Here is a 23,159-nt window from a genome sequence, read left to right as displayed (position 1 = left end):
TATATAACTTTTTATATAACAATATATTACATATATTATTTATATAATAATATATTATATATATTTATGTCTAAGTTTAAATCATAACACCTCATGTGGCAATGTGGTTAGTGTCTTTTTTTGTATAGATTTGATCCAGGTTCGAATCCCACACTTTACATCTATTTTTTCTCAATTTTAGTTTAAAAAGCCAATTTCGAGCCGAACACGAGCTGAACACGAACACGAATATTTAATTCGAGCCGAACACGAACGCACTGTTCATGAGCCGATTTCAAACACGAACCGATTTCGAACACGAGCTATTTCGAACGAGCTGAACACGAGCCAAGCCTAAGCTCGCTCAAGCTCGGCTCGTTTACAGCCCTAGCTGCAGCTTAATAATAAGCAGCTGCTGCGCAGAAACTGGATGCCTGTTTGTTTTTTGCAGTTTCAAAACATCTTTGTTGCAGTTGTTTTGGACAAATGACTATGGTGCCCTTGTATAATAATGTTGTTTGAAATATAACTGTCATGCCAATACATTTTATACTTTAGAAACAAAAATCAAGTGCAAAAAATTATAAAAAAAGATGGACACTTCACTTAACAGTGAGTATCATGATTACCAAAATTAAGAAAAAAATTATTAAAACAACAATTAATAATATGATAATGTTATTTTTAAAATACAGACGACGAGTGCCAAGAGCTAAGTCGTCCTCTAGTGATACTCTCGACGGTGGAATCTTTCAGCCTATCTGCCCACCGAAAAAGTCACAGTTTTCCGTGATTCTTTGTGAACACCTGTAAAACTCTTCCGTAGCTCTTTGGTTGACGTGAAGTTAGCAGAGAACTTTAAAGTCTACAGTAACAGAGCAATTCTCAGGATGTACCAACTCCCATAAAAATATCGTAGGTAAGCCACTCTACTGTTATCGGGCATCGTGATGAAAAACTCTCTTCGGGTTGAATCTTCATTCAACTTCATAGAACATAAATACAACAACATGCCCTAAAAAATTTCTGGAGTTGCATTCAGATTTTGTACAACATGCTAGATAGAACTTGTTTAAGATGTGTTGGGGTCATTACTGCATGAAGTCACCAACTGTGATATTCGACTTCTAAGGAAAGCAACTCCCATTTTATTTTCATTTTCAACCCGATGACGCTTAGAGCAACTTGTGGACTCAAGTTTATGGAGATCCGGGTTGGGGCCTTCGGTGGAATCATCTGTTTGGTCAACTCCAAACTTTTCGGGGATGCCACCAAACCTCGCCTCAGTGTGGCACATGCATTTTTGGCGGTTGCCATGAAACCCCCAAACGTGAGATCCAACTTCTCCAACTCAGGATCGATTTCACTGTATTAAAATTTTTTTTGCAGCAGACACCATTTATAATTTCATATAACATGTAGTTGAATTTAAAAATAAATAAAAAATTGACAAAAATATGGGACATTTAAAAAATGCTCACTTAAAGTCATTCTGTCCACCACTTCTCAGAGTTATCAATTGTTCGCTTCACCGGATTCCACATAAAGTTTGTTGATCCTCGATTCAAATGTTTTCAGATTTTTCAATCATTCTTTAGCTGATACCACTTGTATTTTAACTATATCTTATCATACTCTCTACCTGTACTTTTTTTGAATTTTCTAATAATATTTTGCCTACTTCCTTATCGAAATAGATAATCGACCTATTTCTCAGATCAACCTCTTTGCAGCAAAGGTCACAAAATATTAATTGTCTCTTTATTTCACATTGCAGACAAACCAGTTTCTTTTGTCTTAACCATTATATTACTAGCATGGAAAAAAAATTAATTAACATAAATAAGAATGCTACATTGTCACAAATCAGAGAAAATTCAGAATGCTACAATATCATCACCACGACGTCCACACACCGGCACATCAAGACACCAACACATCCACCACACCACCAACACCACTTCCATACAGACACAACCACACACTAACCACCACATCTACATAGACAACCACCATCTCTACACACCAACATAGGCACCACTGGACACCACACATACACCACACAAACATCAACACCTCCCCTCCACACCAATGCCTTCACATACTGGCACATCAAGACATCAATACATCCACCATTACCTCCACACTCCAACACCTCCACACAAAGACAACCACACACTAACCATAACATCCACAACCTCACAACAAAACCTCCACATAGACACCACCATCTCTATACACCAATACACAAACACCACCAAACACGACACAAACACCAACACTTCCACCATACACCACCACTCCCACATCAACATCTCCACATACCGATACACCAAGACACCAACACATCCAACACACCACCACCACCACCTCCACACAAACAGAACCACACACTAAGCACCGCCTCCACACAAAAAAAAAACCACACAATAACCAGTTCCTCCACACAAACACCACCACCTCCACACAAACACCACCACCGCCACACACCAACCACACCCCCCTACACCCCTCCACACCGATAGGGAGAGCCGCAAAAGAAGGCCAAAGCAACCTTAAGAAATCAAAGAGCATAGCAATAAACCCATATTTAACATCTATTTCATGAGTTTTATCAAAACATATAAACACCACCTGAAACTTTTCTGTTAACAAAGGTAGCACTATCTTTTGTACATTTATTAATTTCTTATTACCATGAGAAAATCTATGATAAAATTAAAAACCTCAACCCATATTTAAAACATACACATCACCGTAAACATTGCTATTAACAAATTCTACACCATCTTTTATCCATTTTTTAATTTCTCACTCAATTATTCAAATTCATGTTAAAATCTCAACTCATATTCAAAACATACACAACACCCGAAATATTGTTATTAACAAATCCATAACCAACTTTATCCATTTTTCAAATTCTCACTGAAATATCAAAATTCATGATAAAATCCATATTTTTTCCTTAACAAATCCAACATCATAAACCAAACAGGGTAAAGCCACCACGAAAGAGAGTGTTTCGAGAGTTATGTATGCAATTGTCCTAAAACCAAAAAAAAAGTGCAAACCACAAGCCATATACAACAACGATATTGAGAAGCACTGCTTAAGGTGCTAGGTATATAATTATCTCAATAAAACCAAAACAAACTTATCAAATCCACGAACTGAACAGACCACATACATGGCATTTGAGAAATCATGCACCAATTCCAAAGCTCACCGCAAAGCACCAATTCGAGGAACATTGCCAACTGAAATCACAAATCACAGAGCTTCAAAATCATAATCCAAATCCATCATGGATGCAACATGAAGCATCAAAATCATCAACTGAGCATATCAAACTGTAAACTATTAAACCGAGCAAACAGAGAAATCAAGGAGATGAAACCAACAACCATAATGCGCAGAAGGTGAAGAATAGAGGGGAGATGTAGAGGAGAATACGCCACAGGGCCCGTAATGTGCATAACCACCAAACCAAGCCGAAAAGAGAAGGGAGAGGGAAAGATAGAATAGAAAGCTCACCGCAATAATCACCAACCGAAGGAAGGGAACCACCACACAGAGCACAGAGTGCACAAAATCACCAAATTGAGCGGAAGAAAATAGAGGAGATGGAGAAGTATGTAATGGTCCCTGGAACAACCTCTTGCAACTAATAAGAGACAGTTGAAAACAATGCCTAGCATCTGAGCCACGGATCCAGGAGAGAGAGGTACCTAGGATAGAAGCATCGCGAGAGAGGGAGCCACGGGGTGAGACAGACAAAAGAAATGCGAGGGAGGGAGCCGAGGCCGCGGGATAAAAAGCACGCAAAGAAACGCGGGCCGCGGAGTCGAACTCGCGTCCACGTTTTACATAAATTTTTCGAGAACGCTGTCGCGCCGCTGTTTTCAAATGGCAGAAAGCGCGAACAAAAAAGCTACCCCAAATTAGCCCTAAGTCACACAAGTTTTTTTTCCAAAGAAGTTATCACCTATGGTGCCAATAATAATAAAACTATCTAGATTCTTAAGTTGTGTAAGTTTCTTTTGCAAGATAGACTTATATTTCTTAGTGAAAGCCAATCTCAATCACCTAATTTTTGTTTCTTGTTAAGGATTTTCTTCATAAACTTAAAAATAATTAGGCATATGTTCTAAATCTTTTGCAAATAGAATGTTTATGGTCAGGTTTTTGAACACTTCTAAAAAATTGGAGAACTGTTGGTCTAACTTATGTCTGAAGTCTTTGGGGAAAATGTTGTGGTGGTTTCTCTTGTTCTTTCCTAAGAGGTGAGGGTATTTTTTTAAAGTTTGAGAAATGTTTTTCACTAAATTTTTTAGGCTCTAACTTTTCTATACCAAACTCTTTCCTTGCTATCTCCTCTAAATCCTTTTCACTTCTCAATTTAATAGCTTCGCACTGCTCCTTTCCTCTTTAGATTTTTCTGCGGTGTTACTTAGCAGCGTCTATTAGAGTTTGCTACTTAGTGAATTTGCTTATTATAATAATTGATTCTTAATTTTTCCAATGGTCGTAGCTTGAATTTGCATCTGGTTTTTCATTTGTAACACCATTTGTTTTAAAGATAATTTTTTTCTTTTAATTGATTATTGGAAGTGAATTTAGGTGGGCAAGTCTATCTCAGGTTAAAATTATTTTATTAGTTATTCCAGTTGCCTAAATTGTTTTGTTGGTTACTACCCCATTGTTAGTTTCTTGCATTTTGTTTATTTTTATTATAATTAAAATTTGAGTGATTCCTCCAATCAGAATTGTAAGTGTTTGAATAAGGGTTGGTAGATCTATTATATATAGTATTTAATGACTCCACAACTACAACACTAGGATCAACTAAGCGTCCATAATTTTTTTCTTTGATTACTAGGGATCTTAGTGCAAAATTTAAGTCAAAATTATATAACTTTTTTGGATATTGCAGCTACCCTTGCAGTCAAAATTGATGGAACATTCTGTTCATGAATGCCAGTTACTTTTCTAAGTTACTCCTTTTTAAGGTCATTAAAAATTATTAGCAGTCATTTTCTCTATAATCAAATGGGCCTCAAAAGGTCTTGTAGCAAAGACCCCCTTACTGCAACTTCTATGACCGATCTCAATGATCCCACCGATCCGTTATAAACAGTCTGTATTATCAATCAAGAAAGTAAGACATGGTGTGGATATTTACTGAACAAATTTTTAAATCTCTCCCAGGCTTTATTAATTTATTCGCTATCAATCTGGGTGAAAGAGGTAACATTATTCCTTAGTTTAGTAGTTTTAGAAGGTGGAAATTATTTTACTAGAAATCTTTGTGCTTAGTCATTTTAAGCTGTGATAGGCCCTGGTGCTAACGAGTATGTAACATCTGAACTCTATATCTATGGAAAAATGATAACTTAAGTCTAACTGTATTATTTGAGACACTATTATAACTAAGGGTCCCACACAATTTTACAAGGCTGACTATGTGTATGTTTGAGTCTTTTTTGGGTGAATCTTCAAATTGATTATTTTGAACAATATGGATAATTGCATGTTTGAGTTCAAAGGTATTGACTTTAACGATAAGGTTATTAATACTCTGGTGAATCTCATCTGCCATGGGATTGACAAAGTCTCTAAGTGATCTAGGCTGATCATTGTTTCCCTGGTTATTTGTCATTTCTTCTGAAGTCTTTTTAAGTTCTAAAAATTTTCCAAAGTTTTAGAGCAGTTTTTTATGTTTCAGGATCAAATGATAATAGTTCAACAAATCCAATCCTACACATACAACTTAGGATTAATTAGTAATCCTAATATAATAATTCACAATAATAAATAGAACCCTAGTAACATGAATACAAAAAAAAAACAAATAAAGTGCAGAATATAACCAAAACATAATTCACGACATCTTTGAATTTTTTTAATTTTAAATAATAACAAAAATGAGCATGCAAACACTATAAAAGGAATACTACAATTTTCATATCGAAGCCCTAAATTCTCAACTAATATTCTCCTAATTTAAAAATTAACGTCTTTTATCGACAACGACGTCAATAATTTAATACAAAAATATTGTTAAATACTCATTATTATACAAGTATACGTGTCGATAAAGTAGTAAAATGAATTATGAGTTCAATTATCGATCCCATGATGAACGAGTTAATTATCAATTCAGTCTGATTACTGGTTTACTAGTTATATGTTAAACTAAAGATATTGCAAAATTTTGAGGTTTTTAAGGTGTTTAAAATCCAAAATTCAGAATCAAATATCTAAGTTAATGAAAAGAGTTTCCTAATAATGTGAAAATTTCCCTTGGATTGGTTCAGTAAAATTTAAGTTCCTCCAACTTTTTTTTTTTATGTATTTGTTAATTGGTGTATATTACTTACCACTATCTTCTAAGTTATATTAGATGTTGGAATCCCTTATTTTAGTTAGGTTTTCTTAATCCTGCAAGAATTCTCAGGCATCTACATTCTCCATTTAAGATTGCAAAAGTTTACTAACAATATTCCTATTTCACTAAACTCGTGTGCTTTAACCTAATTGTGTTTCTAGTCTTTTTCCAAAGATCCTAGAGTACAACTAATTTTAACAATTCAAATAATCAGCTTGAATGTAAATTAAGATTGGAAGGTTAAAACATTTTCTTCATTCATAAGTTAAAAAAATCTAATATGTATTTTCTTAGATTTTAAAAAAGGATCAATTCAAAATAGCAAAGAGATTAAGTGCTACTAATGATTTGAAACAAACACACTTTGCATTAATAAATTCAAACTAAGTCTACAAAGTAAAAGGAATTGAAAAATTAGATGAATGAAATCTTGCTCTCAAGATTTGTTCTCCCTTTGAAATATTTTTATTTGCTTTATATAATCATACCCTCACTCTCTTTTACACAAAACCAGTATATCTCACACACTCACGCTAGAAATCTCCCAAAGTCACTTTCCTCTCCCAAATGTGGTGCTAGTCTTTTCCCAAAATGTTTCCAATCTCCCCCTTGAAGAAATCTAGTCCTTATTTGCTTTGCCACATCAAAACTATAAGAAGAACCACAAAAACTGCTCTATGTACATGGGGGGCTTGGTGGCGCTGACATGGTGGCACTCGTGGTTTTGTTCTGAGATATCTTCTCTATATTTTGGCATAAATCTAGTAACCTCAGGCACTGAGGCTGGCGCCAGGTTGCTTATTGTCGACTTAGCCTATTTTGTGCCAATTACTCCAAAATGTTCCCCTGTATATTGCACAGACATACTCAGTGTTGCCACAAAAAAAATAAAAATGACACAAATAATGTAGTAAAAACACCGTACAATCCTTGCAAATTTTATTCACATCACCTACCAGTGTGGATTTTAGTTAACTCAATTGTTTATATATAGAGTTTGACCAGGAGCATGATATGATTCAATTCGATAACAATTTTTTTATTACACAATTATTGGGGATGAAGAATATATGATTAAATGGAAATAGATCAAATTGAGAGATACCTACATGTAAAAAAAAAATCTGAAAATTGTCTTTGTCGTGGTTGAGCCTACTAACCTGGTTTTATGAAGGAATGATTTTGGAGCACAAGGTTAATTTTTCTTATTGAGTGTGTTATTGGGTATCACACAAGATGTAACTAACCTTAGGAATAGCATTTCTTTGGGAGACCCAGAACCTAGAAAATAAAAAAATAGAAAATAAATGAAAATATAAAATAATTTCTCTTTAGTTTCTATATGGCATTTTTCATAGGAGTTCTTTTTTTTTTTTTTGAGTTTAATAAGTTGAGATGGCTTAGAAGATTCTAGAATTCTTACTATTTTTTCACATGTATAGTCTTCATGAAGTTTCTTTCATATTTTACCTCTCAAATAAAAATAAAAGTAATATTAAAAAATGAGAGGGGACATACAACATTGAGATTATACAATTTTTCCGAATTCTCCCTAAGCAAACATCTCAACATCTCGACATTGACAAGTTGTATGAAAATTAGGGCTAAACCTAGGTTATGTTGGCTATTTGTATTCATATTAATATTTATCGTGCAAATTGTTCTTCTAATATGTATTTAAAAAAAAAAAGGTATGATATAACAACTTAACTACATAATGCATGCGTGAGCTTGTTTCGTATGCCACGCGACGGCGTAAATGTAGGTTGTTTATCTAGGGATGCTATCAGTGACAATAAATTAGTCGGACTGGGTAGTTCTTGCCAGTTAGATCTTATTTGGATTTGGCTTGGTTACTTTTTCTCAGGTTTACCCTAATCACGATTGATTAATTGCGTTCTTCTAATGATCTTGTTTTGATATTAATGTTCTCTTCAAAGTTTATAGAAGCATGAATGAATTGAATTTGAAGTCCAGTGTGATTTTTAAGCACTTGGGACTTCAAAGTTTAAGCACAAAGTCCCTGATATTTTTTCTTTGTTTTTTAGGACTTGTACAACTGTCTCCTGGTCATTTCGTTGTTTCTATGAGAAGGTAATGATTTTTTTGCTGGAGCCTGCAGCTGCATGCACACAAATTAGTTTTTATACTATCCCTTGTCACTTTATTAACATTATATTCTTATTAATATGCAATAGGCAGTGGATTCGATAACTTTTGATAAAGTAGGACATATAAATTTGTAGAATTTATGCATGCATATTTATAGTATATATTTGCAAAAAGAGATGCAACTATTTCCTCTTAATTTTGTTAATCTTTTAAAAATAAAATTATACAGCTTATTTTCAGCTCTAATACAAGAGCACCTGTGAATTCACTTTGCTATTTTCATAAACATTTGAGCATCCACGGAGCATTTGAAATATAAGGATGGTCAAAATAAAATCCTACTTAGAAACTCTCTTTATCCTTGCATTTCACCAATCAAAACTCTGAAAAATGCTTTAAATATAAATATCAATTCATGAAGTAAATTTGAAATCATTTGTGAGAATATCCTTTGCAAATTTAAAATATTTTCTCACATGATGGATGCTATACATTAAGAGATTGTCAATGCATGTGATGGATTGTCAGATATCTTTAAATTCATGGCATTGGGCATCACCAGTTTAAATGATGTTGAACATAATAAATGCCCTTGATTTTTTTTTTTTTTAATGCTATACTCAGAAATTTGAGGGATTGCCCTAGAAGGAGAAATGCCCACTCAGTATGTATATTTGTATGTACGGGCAGGTGGGCGAAACATCTTAGAAGTCCTTATTCATTTCAATCACTAATTAAGATTTCATCAACGACCCATATCTCATGCTATTGGAGCCATGCATTTGGAAAATTTGGATGCATATGGATGGATGATCCATCTTAGTCCATTTGCATATGTAAATCGCTAATAAGGATTTCATTAACAACACTTATCTCATGTTATTGGAGCCATCATTTGAGAAGATTTTGTTTCACTTAATTGAAGATCAAATAATCTCGAACTTTTCTGAAATCATACACAACTAGTTTTAATATTGTTAATGAGATTGAATATTTCTGATCTTGCATTTGGAGGTTGTTACAACAAGAGCTAAATTGGAGGAAAGTGATGATTCTTCTCCTAGGAGGACGAACCCCCCCACCCACCCTCCCTCTCTCTCTCTCTCTCTCTCTCTCTCTCTCCCCCTCCCTTGGATGCATGTATGCATATATGTATACGTAACATCATAATTTTGTGGGCATATCGTAAACATTGTATGTATGTATGTATATATGCATGCATGTATGCATGTAATTTTTTATATGTACACGTGACAGCAGATGAAATTTAAAAAATATATTTTTTTATCTTACAGCATTGCTGTCAATTTGAATCCCAAAAATCAAATCATCTACCTGGTTAATAAATTTTTGAAAATTTGCTAAATTAGTGTTTTAGGTAGTGATTTTATAGAAGAGCACATGAACAAACTCATGAAGTAAATTATTGATTAATCAGGTAAAAGTGATGGCTATTTTGCTTTAATGAATGTGAATAAAGGTAATTTGTTAAGAAATTTTTATTTGTATTGTGAAGATTGACAGAGTCTCAAACGTTAAAAGAAAGATTTTAATATCATTGTGAGAACAAAAGAAAATTATAAGAGGTCATAATTATATATAGATTGAATTTATCATTCATGCTTTAGAAGTTTTCTGAGAGGTTTATAGAACAATGACTTGGAATTATCTCATTATTATTCATGAATAAATGTGATTTTTTCCAGAAGTACTATAATGGAGGTGATTTGTTTAAGGGAATTTTTGAAAAGAATATTTGAAACAATGAAAGGATTTTAATATTGTTCCAATTGTTCTTGAAAAGAGATGATTGACCTACTTCAAGATTTGTTTTGTTGGGCTTTTAGGAGAAAAATATGTTTTTTTTTTAAATAATTATAGTGAAGATATTAAAAACATACAAGCAAAGAGTCCTAGGAATACTAAACTACCACCTTCATGAAGATATTCATCTTGAACTGTAGAAGTAACCAAGTAGAAGGTGGTTTTGGTATAGATTTAGCTAGTGCGTGAGTGATTGGTTTTGGAATGGTTTTGTTTGTTAGGATAAGGGTGTAAGGAAAGGAAATTTAGGAGGAAAAATTCACTTGTGAATGATATTTTATTCTTGGGTTAAGCAACAACAAAGTAGTGATCTTTTTTTTGAAAGTGACATCATCAGATAAATACAGCATTATTGTGAAGAGATGGTAGCATTTGCACATTTTTGTTTGGAAGAATGGCCAATGAAGAGACATTAAATTTCTTGAGGATCAAATTTCTTTATTTGGGAATGAATATAAACAAAGGCATACTTCCAATTATTTTTGGGACAGTTTTTTGAGGTATTATAATAGTGGAATTTTTCTAGGATTTGTAGAACCCGAGGAATTTTATTGGTAATTGATTTATGATGTGGGTGACTATTAAAAAGGGTCCCCTCTAATATTATTATGGGATGTTTTTTTGAAAATAAATAGACTGTATAGACTGTGTGATCATCTTTTGCTCTACCACTTTATATTATTAGTGCATACACATAAGAAGACTCATATTATTTTTTTTTCTTGGTAGTATACGGAGAGAATGTTTAAAGTAAAGTTTAACATTGTTGGATTCAACTCTTAATTCCAAAACAAAATTATTTTTGATTCTATTAAAAAAAAGGTGGAAAAGATGACACCTACTACCTCTTTTGATTTTCTTGGTGAAAGATCTATGATGTAATAGTGCAATCGTCGATAAAGGACCCAAACTGTCAATCCTCAAAGATGTTAGGTGTTGAGGATGCTCCTTAGATATATCACTCTAAATTAAAGGAAGGAACAAGGTTTCTTACATCACTCATCAGAAAGTTCATACATTTATATGGTTGCTAGTTCGCAAATAATTTAATGAAATTCTACAATATTAGTTCTTTGAATGATAATAGAAACATGTTTTGGAAACATTAAAGGGCGTGGCTAAAATATTGGTGTTATCCATTTTCTTTTTGTTAGTTTTGAAGAATAGAGGGAATATTGACGGTTGTATGGATTTTTTTTAATCATTGGTTCCTTAAGGTGGTAGAGATCATTAGTTGCTTTAACATTCCTAATTGTCCTCCTCGCACCTTATTCCTTGAAAGACATTATAGAACAAAACACAACAATGAATTCAGAATCCTTATTTATCTTTTGAATGGATAGTAAGCTGGCAAATATTTTAAATATATGAAGAACATTTGATTGTACGAGTGATTTATTTATAGGAATACCTCCATGATCAGCCATTTATGTCAAGAAATCATCGGCCATGGGTAATTTCTTGCTGCTAGAATAATGCATAATGGAAAAAAATTGTGAGAAAATGTGCTCATATGGCCGGTTACTCTAGAACTGATGATTTAGGACCTTGAAATGGGTGTTTTTGAGCTGTAGGCATGAGAAGATGAGATAATACCTGGTAACGATAGAGTACAAGTACTTGTTATAGATGTTTCTAAGGCACTTATAGCAAGCTATTGTTTTTTTGTACCATATAAATGGTTCAATTTTTTTATTCTCTTTAAGATCCTGCAAACCAATTACAACCATTTTAGGTAGTTCTTTTTATTTCAATTGGTATATTGAATGGATATTTTGCAAATTTGAATTTGGATATGGATTGCATCTATTTATTTCAAGAGAACTCTAGACAAAAGGTTATGGGTATTGTTGTTTTCCTTGAAGAGGAACATTTTGATTCATTTCATAATAAAAAATATAAAATAAAAATGAATGCAAGAATGCAACGATGAAAGTTGCAACCGTAAGAAATGCTTCTAGCAATGTAGCGATGAAGGTTATAGCCATAGAAAAATATGATAAGAATAAGATAGTGCAACAATGATGGCCATAGGATTTTGGTAATGCAGCGGTGAAGACTACAATAATGGAAATACAAGGAAGAGAAATGGCTTATGGCTTCAAATTAATATTAAGAAGTGGTGACAATTGATTTTTTGGTGTGTTTCATTTTGACATATACATAACTTATAAGATTAGTTATTTTTTTTTAAATTTAATTTCTCGATTATACAAAATTGATCTAAAATAATCTCTCATATAGAATTGGTGATAAAAAATCTTTCTACTTTAATCCCTTGACTATACAATTTTGGTTCTATTATTGTCCGAGGGTGACTATCTCGGATCAATTTTGTACAGTTGAGAGACTAAATTGGAAAAATGTAATACATTAGGACTAAATTGGCCACATACGAATTGTTCAGAGTCTCTTTTGGAGTATCCTTAATTTATATAATTGTAACAATTCTAAGAAAGCTTCTAATATGGAAAAATATGAAATTAGGGAATCTAATTATTTACAAAATTATTACAATAGGTCACATATTTATAAGTAGGCAGTAAGGGTCCCATGAATGAATGAAATGATATCCAAAGAGGAAGGAAAGAGAGTTGAACTCTTAGCGAGTATGGGTCTCTGCTGATGGAAGCTATGCAACCATTTCACAGAGTAAATATTGGTAAAAAGAATAAGGGTAAGAACTAGAAAGACTCAAGTGTAAATGCGTCAAGAAACATGTTTAAGTATCTAATAACTATTAAGTTTAACAAAAAATGTGATGTTCAAATTGACATTTTCCACTGGTTATACTGGAGTCCTATGCGCGCAAGGCATACAGTAGGGCTGTGGGGGCCTTTTAGAAATGTTTTTGCATTATAGATTTTCATAGATCCTAGAAGTAAAATACTTAAGAATATCAATGTATGATGCTTTCAATACATAGGCACTCTCTTGATTCATCTTGGAGACGCCACCTGCTGCTTTCTGATTTGAATTTCATTTAATGGTGATTTGATACCCATGATGGCAAGCACAACCTATTTAAAATATTTGAATGATGAGTATAGGTGTATGCTATGTTTTTCTATTTTACAGGAAATTTAGCCTGTAATGTTTCTGTTTGTGGTGTTAATTTTGCTTGCAATTTTGTACACTATATATTTTTTATGTAGAGTTGTCATGATATTTTTTCCTTCTATGTCCATACATCCACAAAGACAAATGAGTGTTGAAATAATATTTCTAAATGTGCATTTATTGGTAATACATGTATTTATCTCTCCCTCCCTCCCTCCCTCCCTCCTCCCCTCCCCACATACATATATGGTTGCCATTGTCCTGAAGCTGTCTTTGATTGTTATATCCATAAACTTATGGCTGTTTGTTTTATGCATTGTTCAGCCAACTTGCTGTCTTGGACCTTTTTTTTATGGAAATACTATTTTGGTGGTTTTACTTGTATTAGACTTCATTCTTTTGTGACTGATATACGGGGTGTTGATTGGTCATGCTGCAGATTTAATTATTTAGCTGTACTCTGCAACATGCAATATAATATGTTTTGAGTTAGAGAATATTGGTGTGGGGTTATTTTTGCATCATCTTTTCATTCATCTACTTTTGTCACTATGTCCTCTTAGGCCCTCCTTGAATATGAGAAACATAAAGTCCGTACAGGTGAACTTCATGTACCCATATCCTCCTTTCCAGAGCCTACGACTGTGGACAATCAGGTGAATTTCTTTTTTTTTATTGTTGTTTCAAATGCTGATTGTTTTCATAAATTATCACTGCTGGTTTGAATTACTCGAGGATTTATTGTATTTTCTTGCTTTCTTTTCTTAGCATATGTTGTATTTGCTAGAATTATCAATTAGATATTGCTGTATTGGTCTTCTTTCTTATTTCTAGCAATATAAAAGGGACTAAGTCCGTTTCTTCCTGGAAAAGGTTTTGCTCAAATTATTTGGAAATCTGTAGAGAGTTCTGATGCATATCAATCAGAATATTAAATTGATCTTGTCTCTAATATTATTGATTGGATATTAGAACTACCTATTTTTTTTCGGCTGTGAACCTTTTATTATTAAGTATAAGTACAAGACTTGAGATGTATGTGGGTGAAAAATGACTTGCATACCACTTGAAATAGTTTGGCTATGGCTCCAATGATGAGCCTCAGACTGTTGGTCAAGAAATTGAATTTCTTCCAGACTTACTATGGGGTTGTTATAGTAGAAAGATACTGTTCTTATCACTGTGGTGGTCTTTGATACCGTTGATTGCTATCAATAGAATTTGACAGGCAAATTTTCACTGTTTAGAATTTTACTAATTCTAATTACATTTACTTAGTGACTAGTATAGTCCCTGTTATTTTAACAGGATTATATAATCGGTGGTCGGTTGGACCTTTTATTGGCCCTCCTTTCTAAAATTGAACTGCATATTGCATGCAAACTTGCCTTTCGTCATTGATCTCTCAGGAAGTGTACCATAAATAAAATATAACAGGTTACTACTGAAAAACTATTCTCTATTTATATGTTAATCAATAATCAATATTCAACTTTTAGATTGTGGAGAGCTCATGCAATCCTTCTTTGCTTTATTACTCTTCACATAATTATTGGCTTGTTCTCGTCTCCACATCTCTCACCTGCTAATGTCCTAAAATAATCACAATGACATCATGCCTCTCTTGCAGCCCACAACCAGCCTCCACGTCGCAAATCCCACAATCCACACCTTAATTAATGCGAACAAGTTGCATCTTTGTAGCCTATTTGTCATTACTTGCAATCCCTTGTGTTCTCTACTAAAACCCAACTTCCCTTTTGACCCTTCAATCAGCCTCCATTTTATTGTCCTTTCGACCAACATGAACCTCGATCCATGAAGCTTTCCTCTTGTTAGAGCCCTCTTGCACAGCTCCTATCAATCTTTTATAAGTATGAACATCATCTTGCACTTATTTGCTTTCCAATCTTCATACGACCAACACATGCCCATTGTCCCCAATTCACATTCTCTCAACCCAAATCCACCGCTACTCCCAAAATTGCAAAATATTCAACCCTCCTATTAAATCTTATGCTCACAGTCTTTTCCCCATCTCACCTTCCACATCTCTCATTTTAGGACTCTTTAGCTCTTTTGCTACTCCACATAAATGTAGATTAGACTTTTATAACTAACAATTTATTTGAGTCTTAATGACAAATGCTGCGTTGCATCTTAATACTGCATCTTTAAGGGTACGTTTCATAGTAGTTGTCAGGGACTTGTCTCATAGCCTTTTTAGCATTAAAAAATCTCTTAAATAGGGAATGTTGCCATAATCTAACATTAATTTACTTAAATATGCTTCAAATAATTTAAAATTTATTAAGAAACTTAATGTGAATTTTTGAATGTTTAGTGATAAATTTTAACAGATTAAATCCTCGATCACGAGCATAACTCAAGTTAACAAAAAAAAATGTTAAAATGGTCCAAGGCTATTTATAATGGGTCATTTTAGTCCAAGATTATCAAATATATCCAATTTACCCCCTTGAACACTCAATTTGATACAAATAGTCCCTTGACTCTTAAATATGATTCAAAATAATCCAATAGAGAGATTATCTTAGGTCATATTTGAGGAGTCAATGGACTAAATTGAGTACATGTATGTCTAAGACTAAAATGATTCTATAATAGTTCATGGTCTGTCTTGACTTTTTTTCTCAAAAACAAGAAACTTGTTCTAGTTGTAAGGGCACTAATATCCATGTTAATACATCCATAATCATGAGTACACATCGAAAAGCATGTATATTTGAAAGCATGCAGAGCATTTAACCTAACCTCCTAATGGTGAATCCTTTTTCTCCATTGTGTCCTCTTGAGTATCATATTTTCATTTAATTCTAGTAGATTAAGATCATTTTTTATACATTATGTTCAAATCTTTTTAGGACTACCATAAGGTGAATCTAAAACATCTACTCCCCTAACAAGATCATTAGATTGTCGGCGTTTAATGGGAGAAAATCATCTAAAACAACTTTCTCTAAACTTGTTAGCCACTAGAGGTACACCCTATCACAAATATATTTATTTCATATTTTGTCTCTTAAGTGTCATGCCACTCAGCCACCTCAACATTCTCATCTCAGCAACACTTAACTTTATTTTTTTGCTTCTCTTCTTAACGCTAACATTCTACGCCATAAAACATTGCATGTCTCATCACCATCTTATAAAATTTTCTTCAATCTAAGCGATAATTTCTGATGCATTCCTCCACTTCAACCAACCAACCTGAATTCTACTAATAACATCCCCATTTATATCAGCATCACTTTGAAATATAGAGCCGATATATCTAAAACGATCACTCCTTTTAAAGATTTGATCACCAATAGTTACAACTCTGCCACTAAAGTTACTACCTCTAAAATTACATTACATGTATTCAGTTTTAGATATACTCGAACGAAGGCCTTTAGACTTCAATATAGACCTTCATAATTAAAATTTTTTTTGAACTCTTTCTCTAGTCTTATCCACAAGAAGGATATCATCAGCGAAAAACATACACCAAGGTACATCTTCCTGTTAATGTCCAGTAAGAACATCCATAACTAACGCAAAAAGGCATGGGCTTAAAGCCGATCCATGATGTAATTCAATTAATATAGGAAAATGCTTGGTCAAAAATGCTTGGTCAAATGCTTGGTCAATCCTCCTGTTCGAACACAAGTAATAACTCTAGTATACATATCTTTAATGACTTAAATATTAGTCATATCAACACCTTGCTTATCTAGAACTCTCCAAATGACTACACTTGGAACCTTATCGTAAGCTTTTTCTAACTCAATAAAAATTATATGTAGATCTGCTTATTCTCTTTGTACTTCTCCATCAAAGCTTTCAATAAATGTATAACTTCCATAGTAGACTTGCTCGCATAAATCTAAATTGATATAAAAATCTTTGTATCACATCTTAACCTATGTTCAATTACCCTCTCCCGTAATTTTAAAGCATGACATATCAACTTATTTCTCATATAGTTTGCACACTCTTGTGCATCCCTTTATTCGTAAAATTGGAGACCAAAATACTCTTCCTCCATTCCTCGGGCATCTTTTTAGTTTTTAAAATAATATTTAAGAGTTTAGTAAGCCAAGAAACTTCCAAATCTTCTAAATATTTCCACACTTAAATTGTGATATTATCAGGTCCAACTAATTTTCCACTCTTGTTTTTCTTTAAAGCCTCTTCAACTTCCGTTCGCTATTGTGATGGTAAAAATAAAATGTTTTATTATTATTAACGATATTAAAATTTCTAAGGTCGATCATATTTTCAGAAACTTCATTGAAAGTTTATCAAAATAACTCACCCACTTGTGTTGAATATATTTCTCTAAGAAAAACACTTTTTGATTTTCATCTTTAATACACTTTACTTGAATTAAATATTTATTTTTCTACTCTTTTTGTTTGGCTAGGTTATACATATATTTTGTATTCTCTTTAGTATCTAATCTATTATAAAGATCACTAAAAGCGGGATTTTTAACGTGACAAAAGTAAATAATTCACACAACTTCAAATGCATTCATTAGTTTATTGAAACCAAACACGAAAGAGTTCAATGTCTAATGCATCTTGAACATTGAAATTGTTCCAAATGGCCATAGGCTTACTCTAGATGTTTGTAGTATCCCTACAAAGCAGCAACATTATTAAAATGATATTTTAAATCTTAAATTTTTATGATTTTCCTTAGAGTCATAAAGTCAAATAGTATTGTCCGAGTTGATGAGGCAGATAAGCCGAGGACATATGGTTTTTTTGCTATATCCCAGTCGATCTAAAGGTCTTGGTCAGTCATCTCGTTGATTTGCACACTAAAATGTATTAAATCGAAAACAAATTCAACTTTAAGTAATCCGTTTTTTTTACCTATAGGACATGATTGCAAGATTCATTATGTGGCTGATTTTAATATCCGAGAAAGCTAGATGTAAGCCTTGCCTCTTATTCTAAATTTAGAAATTGGATCTTCATATAGACACAAGTCCCGTCCCAATCTTGCTAAAGTCTTCCAATGGAAATAAGCCCCATCCCAAGCAAGTTTAGATCTTTCAATGATGGTAACCCAAACCCAATTTTTAATTGAACTAGGTATATTAATAAGCCCATTAATCAACTAAAATCAAAGCAAACTAAAATTCACGTAATATTCACCCTGGTTGTATGGATGCATATGTGGCATCGACCTGATTGTTGGTTTGGATATTATGTCTTACTATTTGACATTAGTGGATTGGAATAGTTGATATGCTTGGGATGATAAAACCATGAGATCCTATTAAATATCTCTTGGATTGTTGGTATGATCAGGTCTTGATTTTCCCAAAAATTCCCCATCAATTAGTTAAAATTTAAATTTAAGTCTAGAATTGAACCCAAGTAACCATCATTTGTTGAGAGTGCTTTCCCAAGAATTAGAGGACAATTAATTATGGGTGCTTTAGCTCATAAGAAGTCAAGACCGTTGATCTAAACAATTTATAGTCTAAATATCGGAGAAATTCTAGTTGAAATAAACATATTTTATCTCATGGAAAATAAACTACCATGTCTAAAGAAGTGTTTGATCTTTTCTAAGTGACATTATTTTGATGAGATACTAGTCTTGTATCTTGAATAATAGGATACATCCTTGAAGTTATGATGAATTTGTGTATCTTGGTCTTATAAATACGTATGCACAGACAATACAAATTTTTTAGGTTTGTATGGGCATGAAACTTGACAAAAACAATATGTTCAAATGATTATATTCCACTATAATTTCTGAAATTGCAGGCCTAATAGAATTCAGTAATGCTTTTTTTGGAGCATAAAACTTTGAAATATTAGAATAGTATGGTGTAAGTTTGATTCCCTTGAGTAAAACTTTTGCTTTTATGATTTATATAGAGATATGGCCATCATTTATATTGTTTTACATGATTTGTATAGAAAAATGGACATTATTAACTTGTGTTCTATGTGAGAATGACATTCTGTGATTTTGTTTGAGCGGACTTCTGAAATTATCCTTATAATCATAGTTTTTCCCCACTTTGAGGTTTTTATGATATCTTGTTAGGGTGGTGGAAATCAAGCATCTGGCCCAGGAAGAGCCAGAAGGGATGCTGCAGCACGTGCCATGCAGGGCTGGCACTCCCAAAGGATGCTTGGTAATGGTGAAGTCGGGGATCCGGTTATAAAGGTTTTCTTAGATTTTAACTGGATTTAAGCTTACTTTGTCATATTTATCTTTGGATGCTGTCAGCTTAGGTGGTTTTACTGATGGTTTTCTTTTGTAGGATAAGGTTCCGATTTCTCTTATCAAGAGAGAGAAAAATCTCAAGTCCACTGGTATGGATTTTGAGCGGTTTTTTTCTTTTTTATTTTCGTCTACTCTCTGCTAATCCTTTTTATATGGCTAATTCAGCTGCTTTCAAGAGGAAAAAATCATCAAGCATGGAGAGGGCGGCTAAAGTTGCACATTCAAAACTTGGCAAGCCACAGTTAAGATCTTATTCATCCACATTCAAATTTAATTTTTTGTTTTTGTTATGTTATCAATGTATGTATGTATTTGCTACGTTACATAACTTCATCAATATAATCATTTCGTTTAAAATGATGGATCCTGTGGAAGACTTTCCAAACAGAAATATATCTACCATCAGCTTATCAGAAATATCATTTCTTTGAGGCAACGGGGAGGGACTGTTGCACTCAACCTCATCCTTTTTTTGCAAAATGCATGTACTTGTGCGTTTGAGATCTAATTGCTTAACGTAGTACTTTTACAAATGCCATTTTAATTTAACATTAGTATCCACTATATACTGTTGCAACAAAGTTTTAGCTTGTAATTTCAGTGTTTCTTATATTTTTTATTTTGTTGTAATTCAGATTATAGTGTTGCGATGCCAACTGACCTTACAGTTGATAAAATGTGATTTTTTACTGTCAGAGCGGATTTAATGGTCGTTGATGTTGGATCTCCAGCTGATTGGGTGAAAATAAATGTGCGAACAATGGTTAGTGTTTTCTAAATCTAATCCTCATCGTTTTACTTTAGTTTTGTCAAGTATGGATCCACATTTAATTTTCAATTATGCACCTATGCAATGCATGTGCATTGTTATGATGCAGTATATCTTAATATATTCTTTATCTAGTTTTCTTACCTTGCTTTCATGCGCGAATAATATGTGCTATTTTGCAGAAAGATTGCTTTGAAGTCTATGCCTTAGTTCCTGGTCTTTTGCGTGAAGAGGTTAAACCTATACTTTACAGTTCTTTTTTTTATTTTTTTGAAGATTTACATGCATACCACTCCCGCTTAACTCTATGCATTTACATATCAAGCTCCTAAAGTTCAATTTTCACATATATGCCCCTTTATCTTTGCATGAAAATATTTATTTCACTTTTTAAAAGTTAAACTAGTGATATTTTTAATATGATATGAAAGATTTTGGTAGCATAAATGTAAAAAAATGCCCTTTTCTTTTCCAATTTCCTTAAAAGCCATTGTATGGATTCTTTTTATATGACTGGCTATAGTTCAAATGGACTTTACTTTTTCAATTGTCGACATTATTCTAGATACAAAAAATTAACTCACTCTAAAGCTTCCAAAGAATATAGGGACATCTTCTGTAAGCCACTTAGATTCTTTTGTAGATTGACGAGCGAATGCGCCAGTTCATTTATTTTGGCAGTATGCAATGAGAAAATTGTCAAAATGATCTTCTAACTATTTGCATGATGCCATTTTAGCCGCAAAGCTTTACAAAAGTACGAACTGACTCTTCATTTTCTTAAAATATGAACTTAAATATACTTCTAGGGAAGGATTGTTTTAGCCCTAGTTAAATGTATTTGTAGACTAATTTAACACTTGTAGATTCTCTCCGACTAAAATGACCTCATGTAAATTATCAGGGGACTATTTTGACACTTCACGCTTAATTCAATTCTTTGCCGTGTTAGAACCAGCAATTTCATTTTTTTTGTCTTCAGGTTCATGTTCAGTCAGACCCGGCAGGCCGTTTGATCATATCGGGTGAACCTGAGCAGCCTGATAACCCTTGGGGCGTTACACCTTTTAAAAAAGTAAGCTCGAGTCTGCCTCGTACATTGATTCAGATTTATAGCTGCCTTTTCATTAGTGAAAAGAGAACTTCTGAGCAGGTGATCACATTACCTTCACGGATTGATCCTCATCAGACTTCAGCTGTGGTTACATTGCATGGCCAGTTGTTTGTGCGGGCTCCTTTTGAGCAGGTTGATTTATAGTTGGTCGGATAGATCTTTCCATTTCTCCACAATGGAGAGATTTTGGCACCATCTTGCTGGCGCTTAATGGTAAGCTTTCAATTTAAGCTTCGTTTTGTTTGCTTGGAAATGGAAAACTTGTTTTAAGTGAGGATTTTATTTTGGGCATTTACATACATACCTCCCAATTCCAATGTATTTACATATCTAACGCCTATACTTCTTACATTTACATCACCAAAATTTTTCATATCACATTGAAAATACTACCAATTTAACTTTTAGAAAGTGAAATGCACTTTTCATGTCATGGTGAGGTGATATGTATGCAAAAGTTTAAGTTTTGGTGTGGAGATATTTTCAGTTGTTTGAAATGTGAAATTGAAATCTTTATTTGGGGAAGGTTTTCAGTTAATAATATAAGTTGCAATCAATGTTAACTTCTGATTATATTTGTTCTTTAGTGAGTTTAACTACCTTTATTGTCTTTGAAAATTTGATTCCCTAGAGTTTGATAGAAATTAACACCGACAAAAAAATTTTGAGGTTATTCTGATCAAAATTTGTTCAACATGTATTATTCATTCATTATTTGAGACGAATCAAATACATATGTTGATTGATTATTCATGTAATGAAAACAATTTTGAAATCCAACTTGAAAAAATTGAGATCGGATATGCCAGCACCAAATTTTATTTATTAACATTTTATTTCATGAAGTTTTTTATATTTGATTGTTGCCATTTCTTTGATCTATGCCAACACTCAATTCCTATATATTTACATATCTAACACCTAACAACACGTCCCACGTTTATGCAATCCAAATCTTTCAATCACATAATAATATCACTATTTTTTACTTTTAAAAACTGAAATGCACCTTTTCATGAATAGGTAAGGCAGTATTATGTAATATTAAAGTTTTAGATATTAGATAAGTAAATACATAGGAATTGAGTGGTATGTATCTAAATCTTCCTTTTTTTTTGTAAATTTGAAGTTTATTTCCTAGGTTATAGAATATAATCTGGGGCGACTGTCTGGCAAACTGCTCCAGAAGGACTTTGCAGAGAGCTGGAGCTTTACCTGATGCTTAGAGTTCCTTACAAATTGGACAGCCCAAAAAAGCATACACCTGGGAGTTGACCGTTGAGACAAAACAGAAAACTGATGAATCAGGACTTTCTTTGCACCAACATTGTAAAAACCTCCTAGCTTCTTCTCTGGATACCTAAATTATTATTAGATGTTCAGTTAGTAATTTAGTTGAATTAGTTGTTCTAATTTGTTCTAATTGTAGCACCTTCAAATGTTGATGGTGGCCTTTTTTGTTTTTATTTATTCTCTGAAATTTAAGAGCTTTTGTGAGATTGTTTTCTTAATCCATTTTTTTTTTTAAATTTTAAAAGCATATTTGTTTGGTGCTTTATTTACATGTATTAATTATGTAAGAATGAGCCTAAATATTGTTTGATTTCTTAGAAAAAAGTCCTATAATCTTTATACTTGCTTTTATA

At 33.0% G+C, this 23,159-nt stretch overlaps 1 protein-coding gene across 4 annotated transcripts in view; it reads left to right on the top strand.

The window, feature by feature from the left end:
* Positions 1 to 22,899, top strand: part of LOC110023993 (AT-rich interactive domain-containing protein 6-like) — a 39,981-nt gene extending 17,082 nt beyond the window's left edge. For 3 of the 4 annotated variants that reach the window (XM_020723676.1, XM_020723673.1, XM_020723675.1), the window contains exons 5-14: positions 8,419 to 8,464; positions 13,930 to 14,022; positions 19,448 to 19,570; positions 19,668 to 19,719; positions 19,796 to 19,871; positions 20,327 to 20,393; positions 20,582 to 20,632; positions 21,382 to 21,474; positions 21,553 to 21,726; positions 22,643 to 22,899. In XM_020723676.1, the coding sequence (XP_020579335.1) occupies positions 8,419 to 8,464; positions 13,930 to 14,022; positions 19,448 to 19,570; positions 19,668 to 19,719; positions 19,796 to 19,871; positions 20,327 to 20,393; positions 20,582 to 20,632; positions 21,382 to 21,474; positions 21,553 to 21,657 (706 nt within the window). In that variant the 3' untranslated portion in view covers positions 21,658 to 21,726; positions 22,643 to 22,899. The remainder of the gene's footprint in view (positions 1 to 8,418; positions 8,465 to 13,929; positions 14,023 to 19,447; positions 19,571 to 19,667; positions 19,720 to 19,795; positions 19,872 to 20,326; positions 20,394 to 20,581; positions 20,633 to 21,381; positions 21,475 to 21,552; positions 21,727 to 22,642) is intronic. The other variant, XM_020723674.1, reaches the window with a different exon arrangement.
* Positions 22,900 to 23,159: the final 260 nt, after the last annotated feature.

The sequence above is a fragment of the Phalaenopsis equestris genome, unplaced genomic scaffold, assembly GCF_001263595.1.
Source record: "Phalaenopsis equestris unplaced genomic scaffold, ASM126359v1 Scaffold000240, whole genome shotgun sequence".
Classification (NCBI taxonomy): Eukaryota; Viridiplantae; Streptophyta; class Magnoliopsida; order Asparagales; family Orchidaceae; genus Phalaenopsis; species Phalaenopsis equestris.
The sequence above is the reverse complement of the archived record's forward strand: the minus strand, read 5'-3'. Positions and strand labels throughout refer to the sequence as shown.